We start from the raw sequence: 24,228 nt of genomic DNA, 5'->3' as shown, positions 1-24,228 counted from the left end.
GATGGGTCCAGGGCGATGTGCAGTGTTAGTTTTCCGCCACACATGGCGTTTTGTATTTAGGCCAAAAAGGTCAATTTTGGTCTCATCTGACCAGAGCACCTTCTGCCACATGTTTGCTGTGTCCCCTACATGGCATGTGGCAAAAATGCAAATGTGACTTCTTATGGCTTGCTTTCAAAAATGGCTTCTTGCCACTCTTCCATAAAGGCCAGATTTGTGGAGTACACAACTAATCGTTGCCCTGTGGACAGATTCTCCCACCTGAGCTGTGGATCTCTTCAACTTCTCCAGAGTGACCATGGGCCTCTTGGCTGCTTCTCCAATTAGTGCTCTCCTTGCCCGGACTGTCAGATTAGGTGGATGGCCATATCCTGGTGGGTTTGCAGTTGTGCCATACTCCTTCCAATTTTGGATAATGGATTAAACAGTTCTCCATGAGATGTTTAGAGCTTGGGATAATTTTTTACAACTTAACCCTGCTTTACACTTCTCCACAGCTTTATCCCTGACCTGTCTGGTGTGTTCCTTGGTTTTCATGATGTTGTTTGATTACTAATGTTATCTAACAAACCTCTGAGGCCTTCACAGAACAGTTGTAGTTATACTGAGAATAATTTACACACATGTGGACTCTACTAATTAGGTGACATCGGAAGGCAACTGGTCACACTGGATTTTATTTACAGGTATCAGAGTACAGGGGGCTAAATACAAATGCACGCCACACTTTTCAGATTTTTATTTATTAAAAATTTTGAAAATAATGTATCATTTTCTTTTCACCTTACACATACTTGCTACTTTTTGTTGGTCTATCACATAAAATCTCAATAAAATACATTTACGTTTGTGGATGTAACATAAAAAAATGTGGAAAAGTTCAAGAGGTATGAACACTTTCTCAAGGCACTGTATATCTAAAATGAGATGTGCTAAATTGTGTTTAAAAAGTGTCATATTTTGGTGCAAATTATGCCACAATTTAGGCACAGCCGCAATAGTAAATGTGGGCCAATAAATAGAAACTGAAGCTCTTGTTCACATAACAAGATGTGTTGTAGAACTATGGGGCGCATTTATTAAGACCAGCGTTTTAGACGCCGGTCTTAATAAAGGACCATAGCTGGCTGAAGATCTATCTATCTTCCTGAATATGAAGAACCTTATCTATCCTTAGCATGGAATTTTATGCTGTATGTTGTGTGGACAGGTATCATCCAAAGAACTGGTTCAGGAGATTATTCAGGTATTGATGGAACATGAAGATTCTTGCCATAGAACATGCTTTTCACTGCAGTTTGATGGGAATGTTCTGGACAACTTTTCCGAGCTGAAGTCTGTTGAGGGACTGAAAGAAGGTTCTGTTTTAAAAGTTGTGGAGGGTAAGTACATCTTATGTATATACAGATATACAAGATAAGTTGTTTATTCAGATAACTAAAAAGCCTGTAATTAATACAAAATATTAATAGTATTATCAGCTATAATGTGGCCCCGGGGGAACCTATTACATGAACTATAATACCACAAATTCCATTTTTTAAGAACCTTATACCATCAGAGAGGCGCGAATTCACATACGTCATTTCAGAGACTTGCTGAAAAGCCTGGATCTCACGGATGCCTACAATGGAGTAGACTGCAGCTCATTGTCCTTTCTCAGCAGCATTTCAGAAGGCGACATTGGAGGTAGCAATGATTTTTCAATGTGTATGTTACTGTACATGTTAAGGTTTTCATATTTTGCCCTGGATTTATCTATTTTCAAAATGATTCTGCACTAGATTCTTCCAGTAATGAAAACAATGGAAAGAGGAAGAAACGTTCATCTGCAGAACACGGGCTGGATGCAATAGACTGTTCTCCTCCAGAATATATTCTTCCAGGAAGTACGGAGCGGCCATTACAACCTCTTCAACCTATCAGCATTGACAACAAGGTACGGTAACTTACTTCCTAATATTCTGGTACTTTCGACTGTTAGTACAGTTTGGAGCGTATTGCCTGAGACTTGTGCCTTGTAAGACCAAAGGTAGAGCGTGAACCTGGTTATGTACTCCATACCTTATGTACACTACTGCATTTGGCTCTGTTTATCTTACTATTGGTCATCATTATGCCAGATTATAAATTAAAGGGGTTTTCCCACTACACATTCATGGCATATCAGCAGGATATGGTATCAATTTTCTCATTTTTTGCAGTCCCCACTGCAGTAACTGCCAGAATTGCAAAAACAAGAGTGCCTGATCACCCGTTGCTTGGTGGCCTTTAATGTTACTGGGCATAAAAGGGTTTCTGTCACCAGATTTTACCCTATTAAGCTAGCTGACATGAGCGATGTGCTAATGTCAGCTAAATCTAACTAGCCAGAAATATAACTTTTATAATATTCGAATTAGCCTCTAGGAGCGGGGTGGGGGGGGGGGGGGCCTTGTACCTGCTCCTAGAGGCTCCGTTCTCCCACCTTTGTCGCCTCCCTCCAAGTCCTGATTGACAGGGCCAGGCTCTGCTCGCAGCCCTGTGCTCTGGTTAAATCTTGCGCCGTTCAGCATTCGGCACAGGCGCGAATGCCAGCTTTTTTACCGCCCTTGTGCCGAATACTGAACGGCGCGAGATTTCACCAGAGCAGAGTGCTGGCAGACAGATGCGAGCGCTGCCTGGCCCTATTTTGTGCCACAACAGTGATATTTGAACCTCAGACCTTCTGTACAGTAAACACTTGCCTTACCCACTCCTCCATAGAAAAGCTGTGCTGTAAAGATTGGATTTTTTTCTGCCTAAAACTGTTACCGTATTACTGATATTTAATTAAAAAAATAGTAAGTATCCCTGTAATAATAATATCTAGTACAGTATAGTGAACATTTTATTTATATTGATTGGTTTGTCTGTATGGAGCCTGAAATTTCTGATGGCAGCCCTGTATTCAAGCCTGCTTGAAGCACCCAACCCTAAGACCCAAAATCATTGCTGACACGATGGAGTGCAGGAAAACAGAGCCTTACAGATAAACAATCACTATTAGTAACTGATAACGTGTGTAGTTTACTGTCAATTGATGCTGAAAATCGCAAAACTGGGATAACCCTTTACTCTGTATGTAAATTACAGAAACAATGATCTCAATCAAAATGCTATAAATGTCTCTTATTGGGACACACTCCTTTAATTTGCTAAGCCTCTTCTCATTTGTTTATATCTTTAATGCAGCCTCCGCAATGTATGAAATCACTGATTATGAGTGGATGGAATCCCCCTCCAGGCAATCGGAAAATGCATGGCGATCTCTTGTACTTAAGTGTAGTAACTATGGAAGACCACCAAATAAATATCACTTCTTCCAACAGGGGGTTCTACATCAACCAGTAAGTACTGTGAGGAAGGTTTCAGTGGTCAATAATTGTCTAATAATTGTAAGTTGTCTAATCTCCAGTCTTGGCTGTCACATGCCAAGACTGGGGATCACATGAAGAAGACTTGAGGCGGTGGGGTGGGTTTTGGCTTCTATTTGTCTCTGAAATGTTTCTTTGACACAAATTTGCATTTCTTTTAAGATCAACAGCAGAGGTATTTAATCCAAAACCAGCTTCACCGAGCCACCTGAGCCACAGTATTGTGGAGCTCCTGAACCAGGTCAGCTCAGCCTTTAAGAAGAACTTTTCCAACCTACAAAAGAAGAGGTAAAGTACAACAAAGATGTCATAATGACATAAATGTACATATACTCATATGAAATAATATAGTAGTGCACTAATACCAAACCCACATCGCTTTCAAAATCACTGTTCGTAGGTCGTAGGTTCACCTGTGCCAACACATATTCCTAAATTGTATTATCAAAGCAGAAGCACCAGTATACAGTGTAATAAATACATACCAGATAGAGGGTGTATGGTAGATTGGGGTACATGAAGTGAAAAGTAATGTTCACTTTTGAAACCATTTACAGTATATATTAATTTATTTTATATGCAATACAGAGCTGTTCCTGTTTAACATCATGTATTATAGACCAGTGCCGTATTTACAATTATGCTGGTTGTCGTGCAAAACCGTATACATGCTTGTTGTCAGACACATCCAACTGAAGAGGTATTTCTGGTGACTTCCTGATCTTAAGTGCTCCTTAAATTTGAATATAGCGCTGAACTGGCCAATATCTGCCACCATTCCCTGTGTACCTCTCTACTTGTGCTCGATGTCCTGCTAGTGATGTAAGACTAACCTCCCCCATAAACTGAACCTCCCACTCCTCTTCCCAAGACTTTACTTGTGTTGCCCCAGTTCCTTGGAATGTGCCACCTTGGCCAGTTGGGTTAATTAATTACCAACAGTTTTAAGCATTCCCTAAAGACACATAGTTTTAGGCAGATCTGTCACATTCCCTAATTGAACTCTCCTACATTTACCCTTCCTATTTTAACTCTTTTAACTTTACCCCCTTCCACGTTATTCCTCAGAATCTGACCCCTTCATCTTTCAGTATCCCCCACACTCCATGCATGTAGATGGTACACAGATAGTGGCTGGTGAGGAGCTCAAGCAGCTCTATGTGTAGCACCTGGCGCTTCTACCGTCAGTGTATAGATTGTAAGTCCTTGCAAGCAGAGCCCTCGTTCCTCTTGTTGATTGTTTGTAATGTCTGATTTTGCTTGTTCATGCACCCTCTGATTGTACAGTGCTGCGAAATATGTTGGCACCATATAAATAATGATTGGTGTTACAGAGTACTGTGTTTTTAGTGTCCTTTCCTGCCTTTGTATTTGCAGGACACCAATATAATATTTAGTCTTTTCCCACCATCTAGGGTTCATCGTCACCCTCTGGACAGAATTGCAACTCCTTATCAAATTTACAGCTGGATTGCTCCAAGCAGCAATCATATCATAGACTGTGTGCGAGCAGAGGATGCATACAATTCACGTCTTGGATATGAGGAGCACATTCCTGGCCAGGTACTACCATAAATTCATGAACAGTCTGGCATGTCAGCACATATACATTTGTGACTCTGTTTACTGCACTGATCTTGTTTTGGTCAAAAAACATAACGTCATGAGAGCGCTAGTTTCCTCGATAGGAATTTCCTTTATTTAAAATTAGAGGTACCCAGTGGTGTAACAACAGGGGGTCACAATTGTGACCAAGCCCACAAGCCAAGGGGCTCACAGGTCCTCCTCACCATACACAAACTGATTGTACTTCTTTGATCTCCTTTCTGATCTCCCATGATGTCTGGTAGCCTGGGTATTGTCGATCCTTTGGTGCACTGAGATGCTTAAGTGGAGGAGACAGGTGAAGGGTGATGGCTTAGCATGGCCCACTGGATTTTCTAATACTTATGCCAGAAACCAATGTAACTTATAGTTCAAGTCTGTTCCAGCTCCTAGCTGGCCCAGACTTGAGTTTCTGGCGCTCTGAGGTGCGACTAGTTTACTAGGTGACATCTCTCTTTTAATAAATTAGGCGCATCTTACTCCAGCGCAGGGGGATCAAGACTGGCTTTTCGGAACGGCAGTCTTCATAAATGTCCCACAATATATGTGAAAACATTCTCCCTCTACTCTGTCAAACAACCATGATGTTGTGATCGTTATTGGGAAGCTGACAACTCCAATCATAGAAGATGTAAATGCATTGTATATACAACTGGTATCTGACCATTATTTGGTGACTCCATTATAGCGGTATACCACCATACATAGAGCTGAGTCACTGTATCTAAGCCTGCCATGTTAGAAAATATGTCTTTTTGGTGGAATGCCCCTGAGCTTTTAAGACCCTAGCACTGAATCTGGCTGCATCAATGGGTCACTGAGCGATGCTTCTAAAAGATAGGCTGCAGCTATTGAGTCTGAGGAGAAGTTGCCTGGGGGCCCAAGCTGTACATTTGCATAGGACCCCTGAACCTTCACTTACCCTCCAGAAGGTATTGTTATAATTGCTGTCATCAAATTTTCTGTATGATAAGTGATGTAATCTGAGACAATAACTGTTAATAATAATCTTTCCCTGAAAGACAAGGGACTGGAATGAAGAGCTGCAGACAACTAGAGAACTCCCTCAGGAGCTCCCGACAGATCAGGTTCTGCGACGAAGAGCAAACTTTAAGGTAATAACAATTATGGTATATATTGCCTTACTGGTGGTCTTAGTGCTACAGAGAGCCAGTCTCGTGATGTCATTATCATACATAGAGTAGAACCATTCAGTCGCAGTTCTTGTTAAAAGTTCTGCTGCCTGTTCTGGTTATAAAAATATTCAGCTTTCCTTATGAGGTCAGTGGACCGAATGGACAAACAAGAAAAGCGACAACCACTGAGTCAGAAATATTCTCCGAACTGCGTACATTTCCCTTCCCCCCACTCTACTTTTTTTAAGGTCATACAAAGTCCTCTGCATGACATTGTGCATAAAAATTACAACAGAGTACAATAATAAAAAAAATAAGATGTCCACAGACCCTGGACCCCTCAAGGACACATTGCTTCCTCTATGCGTTCTATAAGTTTATAAGGACTTGTTTTTTAAGTTGTTTACAGACCATTTTGGGGTACCGATAATGCATTGTAAAACATTTATTGACTGCAGCATCTGAGGGGGTTAAACATCCAGGATCATAGTTATCTACAATCCCAGCTGTTGCATCAGAGTGTCAGCTATAATATACAGCTGACATCTTCTGTGGTTGGTGCGAGCACAGCACCTCTGCTCGCACATACCTGCGTGGCACAAGTATGCTGCTTTCACATACTGCTAGCCCCATACATACTGTAATATGGTGGCTGGTAAAGTACTGTAGGAGGTGTGTATCTCACCCAGAATGCTCAGTTGGGTCAGGTAAAAGAATCCAGGAAAGCTGGGTGGTTTCAGCAAAGTGTAGTTTTCTGATGCACTTAAGTGTTTCATGGCCCTGGATTTTTATGGTAGGTTGGTAGAGGGACCTTTCATTCCCTTTCTCACTCCAGTAAACCACTTTTCCCTCGACTGAGGCAAATGTAGGTTTGGCTGCTGGGCTCATTACTGTGAGTATAAATACAGGGTTGAAATGCTCTGTCAGAGTTAGCGCCTGGCAGCTGACCTGCTGACTGAGGAGAGCCTGATCATGTGTTTACCAAGTGCATAGGTAAGGACTTTATGTTGACCTTGGAGTCATACAAGTGAACATATAACTTGGATGCCATTATCTTATGTTGGATAAAAAAATAAACAGTGTTAGACTGTGAAATCTGTCATTACCAACCCCAAGAATACATGTATGATGCATTGCACCAAGGGTTTAATGAGGTTATCCAGAATTTTAAAAAATCACCTTTTTTCCAGAAACGGCACCAATTTTGTCCATTAGCTAAGGCTACTTTCACACTAGCGGCACGGACCTCCGGCAGGCTGTTCCGTCGGGTGAGCAGCCTGCCGGATCTGTCCTGCCGCTAGTGACCGTGTGCCCCCCCGGACTGCCGCTCCGTCCCCATTGACTATAATGGTGGCTGTGCAGAGTAGGCATGGCAGCGCACGGCGAGAGGCTGCCGGAATAAATGTCGGACATGTCGTAGTTTTATTCTGGCAGCCTCTTGCCGTGCCTCCGCCCCATTATAGTCAATGGGGACAGAGCGGCAGTCCGGGGGCACACAGTAACTGCCGGCAGGCTGTTCACCCGACGGAACAGCCTGCCGGTCCGTGCCGCTAGTGTGAAAGTAGCCTATGTCTAGTATTGCATGTAATCTCCATTCTTTTGAGAATGAGCTGCAGTTCTAGACAAAGCCCATGGACAAGAGTGGAGCTGCTTCTTGGAAAACCTCTTCCTAATCCTGGACAGTGGTTTCATGGAACTTATTGATCATACACACCAAAATGCATCCCAGTGCAAGGCTTGGTTAGGAAATCATTGCTGGATTTCCATAATATGTTTTAAGACCAGCAGAGATTAAAATGCAAAAGTTCTTGCAAATAGCACGTTATAACATAAAGGTAAATTTTTTTTATTTTTTTTTATATTCCTCATAGATCAATTCTGATTTCGTTGGGGCATCCACCCGAGGAGCCATGGCAGTAATTGATGGAAACGTTATGGCAATTAACCCTGGAGAAGAAACCAAAATGCAGATGTTTATTTGGAACAATATCTTTTTTAGCTTTGGCTTTGATGTAAGAGACCACTACAAGGACCTGGGTGGAGATCATGCAGCCCATGTGGCTGCCACCCATGACTTGAAGGGAGTACAGGCCTACAGTGATTTGGACATTGAAGAACTTTATGTCTTAGGCACTGTGGTTCTCGACTACAGAGGATACAGAATAACTGCTCAGTCGATCATACCTGGAATATTGGACCGTAAGGAAGACCAAAGTGTTGTTTATGGTTCTATTGACTTTGGTAAAAGTGTATCATCAAACAGGAAATATCTAGATTTACTCCACAAAACCTGTAAACCACTTCGGATCATGAGGCACAGTGTGCTAAATGAGAAGGATGAAGAAGTGCTTCTGTGTTCTTCTGTGGAGTGTAAAGGCATTGTGGGTAATGATGGACGACACTACATTTTGGACCTCCTTAGAACGTTCCCTCCTGATGTGAACTTCTTACCATTGAAGGAAGAGGAAAAACCAAAAGACTGCCAAAACCTTGGATTTCCTAAGCCTTATCGCCACCGACTGTGCAGTTTGAGGCCAGAGCTCATAGAAAGCTTTGTTCAACACAAGTAAGCTAACTGGTCAGCTCAGATTTATGAACAATTAGCACAACATTTTATGAGAAGGAAACAGTGACAGCCCTCTCTTTACAAAGAGCAATAGGGAGAGACCCATGAAGCCAAATTGAAGGAGGGAGGAGCCGGTAGTGAGTCAGTGGACTCCTCTCCCCATTCCCAACTTAAAACTATGTTTTCTGAGTAGGGTCTTTGTAGTTGCTGTAAAGGACAGAATATAGTGTTACCATTTTGACAATTTGCCTACCCCTTAGCATTAGTCAGTTTTTCTTTGCCAGGAAAGGGGCACTGGTGGGGCATGTGACCTGGATGGTAGATTGAGGGAAATGCCAACATGCCACGCTCCTGTGTTCAAGGTATTTAGATACACGGCTAAGGCAATGATCAAAATCTTTGCTCTGGGTGAAGGAAAGCCTAACTGTGACTCTGCTAACACCTGAAATGTTTAATGAAGAAAAAATGTTTGACCCTGCCAGATGTATGAAGTAAAGTCATGGTCATTCATATATTCATCTTTTAGAATGACTTATTCTTGTAATTTAAAGGCTATGTACACCTTTGTGGGGCAATTTTTGTTTCTGATTTTACTTATTTTGTGCTAAAAATCTGGTTTTCAATTGATCTTTGTTAAAAATATTGAGCTGTTCTGTCATAAAGGGTTAACTAGCTGTGTGAATGGTACTTTCACTTTGTGCTGGTCATCTAATAACCCTTATCTCTAAATTACTTAAAGGTCATAAACGCTTATTTAAGCCACATTCTTATCAGTAAGCTAAGACTTGAGCTATATTGAGTGTTTTTTAGGTCAGAGATAAGGAGCCCATCAGGTGAGCTACCTGACAGAACAGAGTGAAAATTCAGATCCTGCTACTAGATAAACTCAAGGCTGCACAAATGTTTAATAAAGACCAGTTGAATTTTTTTTTTAGCTCAAAATTACAGTAGTACAATTCAATAATAAAAAAAATTTTCCCCAAAGATGTTCATAGCCTTTAACACTTAAGTTCATATGAAGCTTTCTAATACTGTATATACTTCATTTGATAGGTATGCCCAGTTTATGAAGGTCATAGTGGACAAGTCACAAAATGGAGAGTTACTACAGCCTGACAACAGCGGAGATATTTCCCAGAAAGGTAAGCCTAAAATGTAGTAATTCTGCAGTATATTCGCCCACACTTTACACTTTAAATCCCCATTAAATATTTAGTAACCTTGCTTTGATGTTTTTTCCAAAATGCATAATTTCTGTTCCTCACTGGCATCCAGAACTACTTTATAATTCTGCCAGTTGCGTTTGGCTTTGTTCTAACCATTTAGTTCTAACTCTGTAACCAGCAGAATTCTGAAATGGGACTGGAAGATAAGCGATTATGTAAGTCTCATAACAGTATTAATATGATGTGTCCTTCCTCACTTTTCTTCTTGACTTGACATATCCCTAGATTAGTCTTGTGAAACGCCCAGCTTTGAAAGAAAAAACGTTTACATTACTGACAATGCCCGACAGAGTAAAGCTTATTTTTTTTCAAAGTTCGTCATCTCATACAACTCATCTTGGGTAACTGTATCTTAAGTCAAGAGTAAAGGTAAGTAAGGAGACATCTATATGTACTGTATCTCGCCAGGTGTATCCTGAATCGGGAGAGGGAAGTAAGCCACACTCAGACACCAGGCAGCTAAATCAAGCTACTTGATCCTAGAGTTTTTTGGCCATCATATACATTAGATTAGGGGTCAGCAAACTCCAGCACTCCAGCTATTGCGAATCTACAACTCCTTGCATACTCCATTCACTTCTATGGGTGTTTAGACAACAGCCGAGCAAGTGTGCATGCTGGCAATTGTAGTTCTCAACAGCTTGAATGTTGGAGATTTCTGACACCTGCATTAGATGTTTGGTTGGTCCCACTGAAACTGAGTAGTGGACTGAAACCTTTGTGACCATTTGGTGAGGTTTCTATTCAGTAAACCCTTTCCCCATGCCTCTTGATCGGTGGTTCCAGCATTGCAAGTGTAGAAGAGAGTGAGGTCAGACAATGCTGGAGTTGTCAGTAATGACTAAGCGAGAGGGTCTCGGATCAGGGTTTACTGAGGAGAGCCTGAGTACTTGAAGGGGTTGTCTGGATTCAGAGCTGAACGCGAACATCCCCCCCATTTTCACCCAGGCAGCCCCCCTAATATGAGAATTGGCGCATTTCATGCACCGATGCTCTCCTTTGCCCTGCTCTGAATCGCGCAGGACAAAGGCTTTTTTTGGAGGTTCGGTGACGTATCCGGCTCTCTATGGGGAAAGCTAGGCGAAGGCTTCTGCCTAGCATTGAGCCCGGTGATGTCACAGGCACTTATGGGAAGGCTTTAGCGATGCCCTAGCCTGTAAATCGGCTAGGGCAACGCTAAAGCCCGCCCATCAGAGCAGGTGATGTCACTGGCAACACTTCTGGGTGGAAGCCTCCACCCATAGGTGTGTTATTATAAACAAAAAAGCCCTTTCCCTGCGCGATCCAGCTGATGCTCATATCAGAGGGGGCTGAAGGGGTAAAAATGGGGGGGATGTCTGGGTTCAGCCATGTATGTATGGCATGCTGAGGGTGCCAGAGAGTGTAAACAGTGAAAAGGCTGCAGCGCTAACCGAAGCCTTAATCATCTAATCAGTGGTACATAAAAAATCCCAGAAAGCCCCTTTAAAGGGGTTTAATATTGATGGACTAGCCTCTGAATAGGCAGGCCATCAGTATTTGATAGGTGGGGGTCTGACACCCAACACCCTCACAGATCGGCTGTTCCAGAGTAGTTTGAGATTGAATGGGAGCAGCGCTGCAGTTGCAAGCTCCATCAACAGCACAATGGACAGAGCTGTGTCATTCCGGAGATACTCTGAAGTAGCGGGTGTCAGACCCTCGCAAATCTGATATTGATATCCTATACTGAGCATAGGCCATCGATATTAACATCCTTTGGGTTGTACATTACTGGTTTATGGTGAATGATTATCCAACTCTTCCCTTCTTCAGATGATCTTAAGGGGGCAGATATTGTCAAAGAAGCCTGCAGAGAGGTTGGCTCTGTCACAGACTATATATTTGATGTACGCTTCAATCCAGATGTCTATTCACCAGGTAAGTGCCTTATGACCAAAGTCTTTTGTGAACACTGGGTCTGTAGGGATGGGATGTCAATCTTGGAATTAACCTTGTTTCCTTTGTATTCAGTGGTTAGGTTCCCAGTGTCCGAAAACCAGGCCCTTCAGATACAAAAACGATTGCTGAGGGAAGCGGCGGACTTTATTCTCACTGTGCAGATCCCCACCTTTGTAAGTACAAAAATCTGGAAATCTACCAGTGATTGCCAGCGTTACAACTCATACGTAAATGTAACATGTAAGGTGCAGTTCTTGTGAAGCGAATCCAATCGTGATCTCATCCTGTTCCAGCAGAACCTCGGGAGGTCCGGGTGGCCATTCTGCAAATTATAGAACATGTCCTATTCCCTTCCATATTGTGCACAAGAATAGTCATTTCCATTGATCAGAGTGAGAGAAATGTGGCATTTGGATTTTGCGGATCGTTGTTTGACTTCTGACTGAAACGTTAACAAACTACGCTAGAGACTTGTGTAGCTACTGCCCTCTGGTTTGGCGTATAGGCAGGTTTTGGCTGTAGATCCTGTAGGGAAAATCCTCTGTGGGCCACTCGAGCCCTCCCCCCCCCCCCCCCCACCACCTGGCTGGGTATATACCGATCTGGAGCAGTCCTGAGAAGTTCTATTGGGACTGTAAATTGTGCTGCACTGTGGTATTTGGTTCTATAGGGACAGTATATTTTGCTGCAGAACCATATACTGCCCATCTATGGTTTTTCTGGCCCCACCTTCTGTCAATTTGGGCCCCCTAACAACATGGGGCCACTTTTTTTTTTTTTTTTTTTTTTCCCAGGGCCATTTTAAATCCGCAGTCCGCCCCTGGTCCCAGGCCACACTGCAGCACAGCTACACCCTACAATGTCATACTAGTTGCTACTATTGAAACTCTGTATTGTGAATTTTCTTCTCGCTATCACTTTACTGACAGATAAAAGCCTGTCTGAATCATATCATTGTTCCCCTGGATGGTAAAACCCTAAAAGAGTCTCTTCACTCCCACGGAATCAATATCAGATATTTGGGAACAGTCGCTGAGATGATTGACAAGATGAAAGCCCGCCCTTCTCTGGATTACCTTTATGTAAGGCCGATATTTTCTGTGGGGGGTCATTATGTGCTATGAAGAAGTTAGATGCAATCGTGCACTTCAAAAAAGTCAATTATCAAACTGGTGTAAGTAGAACTGGCTTAGCTGCCCATAGCAACCAATCAGAGTCCACCTTTCATTTTTGATAGCTCCTTTGGAAAATGAAAGGTGGAATCTGATTGGTTGCTATGGGCAACTAAGCCAGTTCTACTTTACACCAATTTGATAAAATGACCCCATTTATCCCTCAACCCAGAGGGAAATTAAGTGCAACATCTGAACTAATGTGCAACAGTTTGCAACAAAATTGCAATAATTCTGGCTCAGAAATTGTGTCTCAAACAAAGCCAGCTAATACTTGGTATAAAGTTATACAACATTGTCTATCCCTGCACCAGATTTATCATCCAGCCTGAACCACTGGGATAAATATGGTGCACGTCAACGTTTATGCCATATACAGGCTTAGTAAATCTGCCCCGGTGTGTAGAGATAATGCCAAGAAAGCAATTGCATTGATTTTACACTATATGAAAAGATTGACTGGTTTCCCAATGTCAGACCGCTCTTACAAACTAATACAGGGGAGCAGATTAGGTCTCTTCCAAGTGCCACCTAGTGGACGTAGCTACTTTATAGTCAATATCCAACCCATTAACAGGCCTTGCAATATGACTAGGAATGTTACCCAAACCAAAAGCCTTCCCCAAAAGAATAGGGCACCCTTCTGCAGACGGCTGTTTTATTGGTTTCTGCCCCTCATCAGTACAGAGCAGGGTACTTGATTCGCCAAGTCATTCCCCTATTATGTAGGTCTTGGTGGCACTGGTTCTCCTGGGTACCAGAACTAGCGTAAATTGTCTTATAGGACAGGCGACGCTCTATGGGAAAAGAGCATTTAGACTTCCATGAGAAAAAAAGTTATCACTGTAGCGCCCTCTAGTGGAGGTAGCTAACCTAAGCCTGTACTGACCATGGGCAGGACCCCAAAGCAGTTATCAGGAGTCTGTAGATGAGTCCATCCACTTTTTTTGGGGGGGGGGGAGGGCTACTATGCTTAGTTATGATGGCCTGTTATAGAGTCAGATATTGACTACCTCCACTAGGTGGCACTACAGAGACCGCTTTCTTTCTCTTGGAAGAAAGCTAATTCTTTTCCCAGGGAGCATTGCCTGGTCTATAAGACTCTCTATGCCCGCTCTGGCACTCTACACCGTGCCCCTAACCCCAATCTTATACAGCTGTCAATCAGTGTGAGGTGGGTCGTACTTCCTTTACTGTACACATGTAGGGCAGCATAGGTGATCTGCCAAATATGCTTTGAGCACAATCCTATATTCAGTCGCCTCCTCCCCTACCAGTTACCAACGTTCTCATTTAGAAGACCCTCAAAAATGTACTCTGCCTACCCCATTCTTCTAATAACCACTAGTCTTTATGATCATTTTTCCAACAGAGAATCATAATTGTTGAAATAATGACACGTTCAGCCAAAATGATCCTACGCAGCTACCTACAGGTAAGACCAATAAAACCAGTCTATAGCTGGCTACACACATTAGATCCATGTTGGCCAGACCCGCTGATGTCAAGGGGTTTGGTCAGTCATGTGTATGGGAGATGAGATCGAGCTGGTTGGATTTCAACTGTCCGATCATTATATTTTCAGTAGATACGGCGTTTGCTAGAGGTGTCTGGCAGGCACTTTCTCCCCTCTCCCCACTCAATACATATGTATGGGAGGATCGGGAGAGATCGTTGTCAGCTGAATAATCGTTTGATCGACAGTTGCCTTCTGTGTATGGCCAGTTTAAAGGGGTCAACCCATGAATAATAAAACTATGAAAATCAGACATCATATAATACATGACAGCCTCTTTCTAACAAACCTGGAAACAGCCCTGTACCTCACATGGATCCAGAGATCTCCCCAGTCTTTGCTCCAATTTTTCGTCTAGATTTATTTCAAGCTGGCAGTTTAGGCCTAGGGCGTGTCCTTTCTGCTGCAGCTGGTGGCAGTGGAAGGATGGAACTGAGCATGTGCTTCCATCTCAGTGAGCAGGACAGAGAAACTAGAAAAAGAGCAAACAGCAGGTGGCGCTATACAGATAGATATCATTCAATACCTCAGTAGCTATACTACATTTTTAATTACATTCAATTAGAAAAGTATTCAGATCCAGGAGCTGGTTTGAAAACTGTAGAATATTTTATTTGTGGGACAACCCCTTATAAGTCTTACTAGCGTTTACTAGCTAATACGAAAAACTCTTTGTAGTTACTTTTCCTCAAAACTAACTTTCCAGACATCCACTGATAAAGTGACCCTTATGGACAAGACATATGAAAGGAAACAGCACCCTCTGGGGGCATCAGTAGTCCCTGAGAGAACAGGGTTTTAGGTAACACATTTTAACAGGACTTGCTTTTGTTATTTTTACTTTTAATTGATATTTCTGTCACTTTGTTGCTAAATGCAGTTCAGTGGTAGTTCTAATTCTCACAACCTCCAGCTGCTGTGAAACTACAACTCCCAGCATGTAAACATGCTCGGCTGTTCTTCCAACTCCCACAGAAGTGAATGAAGTATTCTGGGAGTTGTAGTTTCAGAACAGCTGGAGTGCCGGAGGTTGCGGATCCCTGCTTTAGGTGGTGGCCGCACAGCGGCCCTTGCTATGGGCAGCCCCAGTACCATACAGTGTGGTCACAATGACCAGAGAACCCGCTCTTAACTTGCCCTGGTTGCAATGTATCCATTGAGGGCAATTACGAGAAGCAGATGTCCTACCAATACTGCAGATGAATATGTGCTGTGTCTGAGAGATATTTCCATGTGTGGCAGTGTCCTTATAATGGCATGTATAACATGGCATCCATATGTTTTATGTCAGGGAATAGAGATGTCGGCGCTGTCAGCTGCGGTCAGCCATTTTCTGAACTGCTTCTTGAGTTCTTACCCGAATCCCGTGGCTTACCTGCTTCCTGATGAGCTGCTGTCCCGTAAACGCAAGAACAAGAAGAAGATGCGTCCGCTGGAAAATGGAGACAGCACGGCCTGGGCCAGTATGACACCCACTGACCTCTGGAGGCAAATCCAGCAGAATGCTAAAGACAACTATGACTTCACACTTTCCTGGTAGGATTCTAATCTAAGGGGATATGTCAGCAACTGAATAGGGCAGCGGCACTTACATTTAAGACAGCTGTTTGCTGAACACTCATTTGAGCAGCCATTCCTACCTCCTGCCCCATATACATGCACACTGGGCAGAGCATGCAGGTGTCTTCATTGCTGTCAGACACAGCAGCAACGTTTCTCCCTCTGGGACAAATGACTGGATGTATTGACATCCAACATGCCCAATTCTTCTTTCCTTTGCTGTCGGGGAAGAGTCTGGAGAACCCCATACACATTTACGGTTGTTGGCCAATTCCTACAAAAAATGAAAAGTTTGCCTATAATTTACCTCATGTGTATGGGCAGGGGTGCATCTAGCCTTTCTGCTACCTGAGGTGAAAACCTAAATGACGCACCCCCATGCCAAATTCTCAGCCTAACCCCTTTCCTCCAGCCTTACTGTTAAAAGCATACTTGGAAAATATAATATAACTAGCAGAAGGACCCGGCTTCGCACAGGTATATTTCATCCCTTAACAGAGACCTCCACAGCCCCCCACCCCTTAACACTGACCCCCCCCACAGTGCCCCGCCTCCTTAAAATGGGACCTCCACAGCCCCCCCACCCCTTAACACTGACCCCTATAGTGCCCCGCCTCCTTAAAATGGGACCTCCACAGCAGCCCATCCCCTTAACTTTGACCTTCACAGCAGCCCGCTCCTTTAACAGTGAGTTTCACAGCACCCCACTCCCTTGACAGTGACCTCCTCAGGGGTCCGCCCCCTTAACAGTGACCTATACAGCACCCCGCCCCTTAACACTGACCTCCATAGGAGACCGTCCTCTTATCTGTGACCTCCACTGTTCCCTGCCCCTTAACAGAGACCTCCACAGCACCTGTCCCTTTAACAGTGACTGCCACAGTACCCCTCTCCCTTAACAGTGACCTAATAGTACCCTGCCCCCTTAACAGTGACCTCCGCAGTGCCTGCCCCTTTAACACTGACCTCCATAGCGGCCTGCCCCCTTAATAGTAACATCCACAGTGAACACCCGTTTAACAGTGACCTATACAGCACCCCGCTCCTTAACACTGACTGTCCTCTTATCTGTGACCTCCACTGTTCCCTGCCCCCTTAACAGAGACCTCCACAGCACCCGTCCCTTTAACAGTGACCTCACAGTACCCTGCTGCCTTAACAGTGACATCCACAGTGCCCGCCCCTTTAACAGTGACCTCAACAACGCCCTGCCCCTTTAATGCTAGGGCTACACAACGACGTGTCGCGTGACATTTTGTCTCAACAATTTTTATAATGATAGGCTATGGTGTCGCACTGCGACAATGTGACATCCTGCGAAGGACCCGGCTTCGCACAGGTATATTTCATCCCTTAACAGAGACCTCCACAGCCCCCCACCCCTTAACACTGACCCCCCCCACAGTGCCCCGCCTCCTTAAAATGGGACCTCCACAGCCCCCCCACCCCTTAACACTGACCCCTATAGTGCCCCGCCTCCTTAAAATGGGACCTCCACAGCAGCCCATCCCCTTAACTTTGACCTTCACAGCAGCCCGCTCCTTTAACAGTGAGTTTCACAGCACCCCACTCCCTTGACAGTGACCTCCTCAGGGGTCCGCCCCCTTAACAGTGACCTATACAGCACCCCGCCCCTTAACACTGACCTCCATAGGAGACCGTCCTCTTATCTGTGACCTCCACTGTTCCCTGCCCCTTAACAGAGACCTCCACAGCACCTGTCCCTTTAACAGTGACTGCCACAGTACCCCTCTCCCTTAACAGTGACCTAATAGTACCCTGCCCCCTTAACAGTGACCTCCGCAGTGCCTGCCCCTTTAACACTGACCTCCATAGCGGCCTGCCCCCTTAATAGTAACATCCACAGTGAACACCCGTTTAACAGTGACCTATACAGCACCCCGCTCCTTAACACTGACTGTCCTCTTATCTGTGACCTCCACTGTTCCCTGCCCCCTTAACAGAGACCTCCACAGCACCCGTCCCTTTAACAGTGACCTCACAGTACCCTGCTGCCTTAACAGTGACATCCACAGTGCCCGCCCCTTTAACAGTGACCTCAACAACGCCCTGCCCCTTTAATGCTAGGGCTACACAACGACGTGTCGCGTGACATTTTGTCTCAACAATTTTTATAATGATAGGCTATGGTGTCGCACTGCGACAATGTGACATCCTGCGACTGCGACACGACAGTGGCAAAAAATCCATCCAAGTCGCAGTTGCAGCATGTCACATGTCACAGTCAACACCATAGCCTATCATTATACAAATTGTCCCACGACACATGTCGTCCTGTAGCCCTAGCCTAAAGCTGACCTACAGCAGTGAAGAAAAATGGCTGGGTTGTTATGGAAACCTGGTGTAAAACTGTGTGTATGTGGAGACTAAGGGTCTGCGAGCTTCTATTGGCTGATAAGGGACATGTGACCGTGTATATGGGAGTTGAGATATGAGTGAAAGATTTGCAGGCTTCTATTCACTAATGCAGGTCATTTTTTTGGGGAATATCTCAGGAACGGTACGTCCTAGAAAGCTGAGACCCCACAAGATTTCTTTCCAGGTAGCAAGGGATGTGTATACCAAGTTTAGTTGAAATCCATGGTTGCGTTTTTGAGTGATCGCGGAACATACATATATATATCCTTTTATATACAGGTCCTTCTCGAAAAATTTGCATATTGTGATAAAGTTCATTATTTTCTGTAATGTACTGATAAACATTAGACTTTCATATATTTTAGATTCATTACACACCAACTGAAGTAGTTCAAGCCTTTTATTGTTTTAATATTGATGATTTTGGCATACAGCTCATGAAAACCCAAAATTCCTATCTCAAAAAATTAGCATATCATGAAAAGGTTCTCTAAACGAGCTATTAACCTAATCATCTGAATCAACTAATTAACTCTAAACACCTGCAAAAGATTCCTGAGGCTTTTAAAAACTCCCAGCCTGGTTCATTTCTCAAAACCGCAATCATGGGTAAGACTGCCGACCTGACTGCTGTCCAGAAGGCCATCATTGACACCCTCAAGCAAGAGGGTAAGACACAGAAAGAAATTTCTGAACGAATAGGCTGTTCCCAGAGTGCTGTATCAAGGCACCTCAGTGGGAAGTCTGTGGGAAGGAAAAAGTGTGGCAGAAAACGCTGCACAACGAGAAGAGGTGACTGGACCCTGAGCAAGATTGTGGAGAAGGACCGATTCCAGACCTTGGGGGACCTGCGGAAGCAGTGGACTGAGTCTGGAGTAGAAACATCCAGAGCCCCCGTGTACAGGCGTGTGCAGGAAATGGGCTACAGGTGCCGCATTCCCCAGAAACAGCGGCAGAAGCGCCTGACCTGGGCTACAGAGAAGCAGCACTGGACTGTTGCTCAGTGGTCCAAAGTTCTTTTTTCGGATGAAAGCAAATTTTGCATGTCATTCGGAAATCAAGGTGCCAGAGTCTGGAGGAAGACTGGGGAGAGGGAAATGCCAAAATGCCTGAAGTCCAGTGTCAAGTACCCACAGTCAGTGATGGTCTGGGGTGCCATGTCAGCTGCTGGTGTTGGTCCACTGTGTTTTATCAAGGGCAGGGTCAATGCAGCTAGCTATCAGGAGATTTTGGAGCACTTCATGCTTCCATCTGCTGAAAAGCTTTATGGAGATGAAGATTTCATTTTTCAGCACGACCTGGCACCTGCTCACAGTGCCAAAACCACTGGTAAATGGTTTACTGACCATGGTATTACTGTGCTCAATTGGCCTGCCAACTCTCCTGACCTGAACCCCATAGAGAATCTGTGGGATATTGGGAAGAGAAAGTTGAGAGACGCAAGACCCAACACTCTGGATGAGCTTAAGGCCGCTATCGAAGCATCCTGGGCTTCCATAACTCTTCAGCAGTGCCACAGGCTGATTGCCTCCATGCCACGCCGCATTGAAGCAGTTATTTCTGCAAAAGGATTCCCGACCAAGTATTGAGTGCATAACTGAACATAATTATTTGAAGGTTGACTTTTTTTGTATTAAAAACACTTTTCTTTTATTGGTCGGATGAAATATGCTAATTTTTTGAGATAGGAAATTTGGGTTTTCATGAGCTGTATGCCAAAATCATCAATATTAAAACAATAAAAGGCTTGAACTACTTCAGTTGGTGTGTAATGAATCTAAAATATATGAAAGTCTAATGTTTATCAGTACATTACAGAAAAGAATGAACTTTTTCACAATATGCTAATTTTTTGAGAAGGACCTGTATATATATATATATATATATATATATATACAGGTCCTTCTAAAAAAAATTAGCATATTGTGATAAAGTTAATTATTTTCTGTAATGTACTGATAAACATTAGACTTTCATATATTTTAGATTCATTACACACCAACTGAAGTAGTTCAAGCCTTTTATTGTTTTAATATTGATGATTTTGGCATACAGCTCATGAAAACCCAAATTCCTATCTAAAAAAATTAGCATATCATGAAAAGGTTCTCTAAACGAGCTATTAACCTAATCATCTGAATCAACTAATTAACTCTAAACATCTGCAAAAGATTCCTGAGGCTTTTAAAAACTCCCAGCCTGGTTCATTACTCAAAACCGCAATCATGGGTAAGACTGCCGACCTGACTGCTGTCCAGAAGGCCATCATTGACACCCTCAAGCAAGAGGGTAAGACACAAAGAAATTTCTGAACGAATAGGCTGTTCCCAGAGTGCTGTATCAAGGCACCTCAGTGGGAAGTCTGTGGGAAGGAAAAAGTGTGGCAGAAAACGCTGCACAACGAGAAGAGGTGACCGGACCCTGAGGAAGATTGTGGAGAAGGACCGATTCCAGACCTTGGGGGACCGAGTCTGGAGTAGAAACATCCAGAGCCACCGTGTACAGGCGTGTGCAGGAAATGGGCTACAGGTGCCGCATTCCCCAGGTCAAGCCACTTTTGAACCAGAAACAGCGGCAGAAGCGCCTGACCTGGGCTACAAAGAAGCAGCACTGGACTGTTGCTCAGTGGTCCAAAGTACTTTTTTCGGATGAAAGCAAATTTTGCATGTCATTCGGAAATCAAGGTGCCAGAGTCTGGAGGAAGACTGGGGAGAGGGAAATGCCAAAATGCCTGAAGTCCAGTGTCAAGTACCCACAGTCAGTGATGGTCTGGGGTGCCATGTCAGCTGCTGGTGTTGGTCCACTGTGTTTTATCAAGGGCAGGGTCAATGCAGCTAGCTATCAGGAGATTTTGGAGCACTTCATGCTTCCATCTGCTGAAAAGCTTTATGGAGATGAAGATTTCATTTTTCAGCACGACCTGGCACCTGCTCACAGTGCCAAAACCACTGGTAAATGGTTTACTGACCATGGTATTACTGTGCTCAATTGGCCTGCCAACTCTCCTGACCTGAACCCCATAGAGAATCTGTGGGATATTGGGAAGAGAAAGTTGAGAGACGCAAGACCCAACACTCTGGATGAGCTTAAGGCCGCTATCGAAGCATCCTGGGCCTCCATAACACCTCAGCAGTGCCACAGGCTGATTGCCTCCATGCCACGCCGCATTGAGGCAGTCATTTCTGCAAAAGGATTCCCGACCAAGTATTGAGTGCAGAACTGAACATAATTTTTTGAAGGTTGACTTTTTTTGTATTAAAAACACTTTTCTTTTATTGGTCGGATGAAAAATGCTAATTTTTTTAGATAGGAATTTTGGGTTTTCATGAGCTGTATGCCAAAATCATCAATATTAAAACAATAAAAGGCTTGAACTACTTCAGTTGTGTGTAATGAATCTAAAATATATGAAAGTCTAATGTTTATCAGTACATTACAGAAAATAATGAACTTTATCACAATATGCTAATTTTTTTAGAAGGACCTGTGTGTGTATATATATATATATATATATATATATGAGAGAGAGATAGTGCTACAAAACATACTGGTTAATATAGAGATACAGTTGAATATGCAGAGGTGAACGCTTCCACAATGAAAGCACTCATTGCCCAAGGCCTTTCTGCTGCCCTCCACTTGTCCCTACCTGGTGCTGCCTGAGGCAATCACCTCACCTCGCCTCATTGGCAGTGTGCCCATGTATGGGTACCTTTTTAGATCACAGCCGGCTGCAGAAAAGAGGAATGGGGTGTTGAAATCCAACATGCCTAACTCCTTTTTCCACTGACATCTGCCACCAGTAGAAAGTCTTGGCATGTCCACACACATTAGGTGGTCATCCGGTTCTTCTGAAATCGGCAGGTTTGGCTGACATCCATCTGCCATGTGTGCCCAGCTTTAGTTTAATGATCTATCTGTTGCGTTTCAGCGATTCTGTGGAGCAGTTGGTTGAGAAGTATACCCTGCAGAAAGTGACGCTCCTCCGGGAGTTCTGTATAAAGACTGGAGTTCAGGTAATTGTCTCAACGTGTTTGATATCTGCAGGGCTCAAGCTTCTTATATGACAGATTTCATACAAATAATGTGTGTGCTTTGTGTGTTTTACAAGCAGTGGTTACTTTTTGGTTTCTGATGTTTTATAACTTTTAGTAGTTTATTTGCCTCTATATTTTAACGTTTAATTTTTATAAAATAATAAAATAAAGCCATGTAGTGTATAGAAAAAGATGAAAGCCTTCAATCTCTTCTGAGATTATGCTTGACATTGCAGGCCAAATGCCTAATGTGCCACTACTGAGATGATGATGAATCCCCCTTCTCATATCTGACCGATGCAGTGTTGGCATAGGGTCAACTCACCATTCACATCAATACACATAAAACTGCCAATTAGGATGTAGATATTGATGTGGATTCAATAATCCTTGGCAAACATGCCTGGCAGACTAAGGGTGTATTCACACGTCCATAACTGTTTTGTGGTCAAATTGGCGTTCTGCAAAACACAGGTGTGGTCTGCGGACATACTGCGTTTTTCACAAGCACCATTGAAAAAAATGAGTATTTTTGTCCGCAAAACTGACAAATGGGACGTATAATTTGCGGGTCAGCCTCACGGAGGCGGACAGCACACGATGTCATCTGTGTGCTGTACACATTTTTTGCAGACCCGTACAAATTAATTACAAAATGCGGATCGACGCAGACCGAAAATACAGTCGTGTGAATACACCCTTAGGCTAATTTCAGACGAGCGGATCCACTGTGGGAAGCGCACTTCGTGTGGGAGCTTGATTTTTCCCATTATGGGCACTGCGCCTGTGACATGGCATTATAATGATTTATAATGATGTGTGTCCCTGCCCGACCTCCGCTGTAGTGATTTGTACTGACGGCATTATGTGAGTACAAATCATTATAGTTGCGGTCGGGCAGGGACACACAACATTGTTTCCCGCAGTGGACACGCTTGTCTCAATTTAGCCTAACCCATTCTGCTGCTCTTTATGTTACAAACACCATTTTCTTCTTTTAGGTTCTCCTGCGGGATTATAACTTTGAAAGTCGTCATAAGCCAGCTTTAACAGAGGAAGACATTCTGAACATGTTTCCAGTAGTCAAACACGTCAGCGTTAAGGCCAAGGAGGCGCAGGAAGTATTCACTAAAGCACAGATCAGCATACAGCAGGGTAAAGACATTAGAAATTATTGTAAAACTACCTATAGGTCTTTGCAGTTTCCCCCTCTGTTATAGCACCATATTAATGCTGACACATCTCCTTTAAGATATAAATGGGACAGTTAGGGCCTCTTTACATCAGCTGACTGACCAGTCAATTATTGGGAACGAGACATTTATTCCCACTAATTGCCTGATTATGAAAGGAGGTGAGAACTGCATTTACAGGCAGCAATCATTGTCTGTATGTAAATGAATGATCGCAGATTCATTGTTTCTGGACAGCACATCCCTGTTTACGTAGGATGATTTGCTAGCCCATAAGCAATGGTTTGGTGGATGTAATTACCTGATGAAGGGAGTGTTTCCTGGTTCACCAGGTGATCGGTGGCTCCTTTACACAGGGCATTGATCAGCCTGTGCCTAGGTCCCTTTCACACGAGCGTGATTTCCGCGTGGGTGCAATGCGTGACGTGAACGTCTAGCACCCGCACTGAATCCTGACCTATTCATTTCAATGAGTCTATGCGTGTTTTTCACGCACCAGTTCTGCGTTGCGTGAAAATCGCAG

The 24,228-nt window shown here is 43.7% G+C and overlaps 1 protein-coding gene across 1 annotated transcript in view; it reads left to right on the top strand.

Moving 5' to 3' along the window:
- Positions 1-24,228, top strand: part of LOC122933833 (clustered mitochondria protein homolog) — a 56,418-nt gene that overhangs the window by 10,552 nt on the left and 21,638 nt on the right. Inside the window, exons 3-18 of the mRNA XM_044288905.1 lie at positions 1,211-1,382; positions 1,546-1,689; positions 1,785-1,939; positions 3,214-3,368; positions 3,558-3,683; positions 4,811-4,958; positions 6,023-6,115; positions 8,008-8,702; positions 9,756-9,844; positions 11,723-11,827; positions 11,921-12,021; positions 12,778-12,930; positions 14,393-14,455; positions 15,828-16,072; positions 22,407-22,491; positions 23,514-23,667. Of these exons, the coding sequence (XP_044144840.1) occupies positions 1,211-1,382; positions 1,546-1,689; positions 1,785-1,939; positions 3,214-3,368; positions 3,558-3,683; positions 4,811-4,958; positions 6,023-6,115; positions 8,008-8,702; positions 9,756-9,844; positions 11,723-11,827; positions 11,921-12,021; positions 12,778-12,930; positions 14,393-14,455; positions 15,828-16,072; positions 22,407-22,491; positions 23,514-23,667 (2,683 nt within the window). The remainder of the gene's footprint in view (positions 1-1,210; positions 1,383-1,545; positions 1,690-1,784; positions 1,940-3,213; positions 3,369-3,557; positions 3,684-4,810; positions 4,959-6,022; positions 6,116-8,007; positions 8,703-9,755; positions 9,845-11,722; positions 11,828-11,920; positions 12,022-12,777; positions 12,931-14,392; positions 14,456-15,827; positions 16,073-22,406; positions 22,492-23,513; positions 23,668-24,228) is intronic.

This window comes from Bufo gargarizans, chromosome 1 (assembly GCF_014858855.1).
Source record: "Bufo gargarizans isolate SCDJY-AF-19 chromosome 1, ASM1485885v1, whole genome shotgun sequence".
NCBI classification, from domain to species: Eukaryota; Metazoa; Chordata; class Amphibia; order Anura; family Bufonidae; genus Bufo; species Bufo gargarizans.
This window is presented reverse-complemented; position numbering and strand designations above follow the sequence as displayed.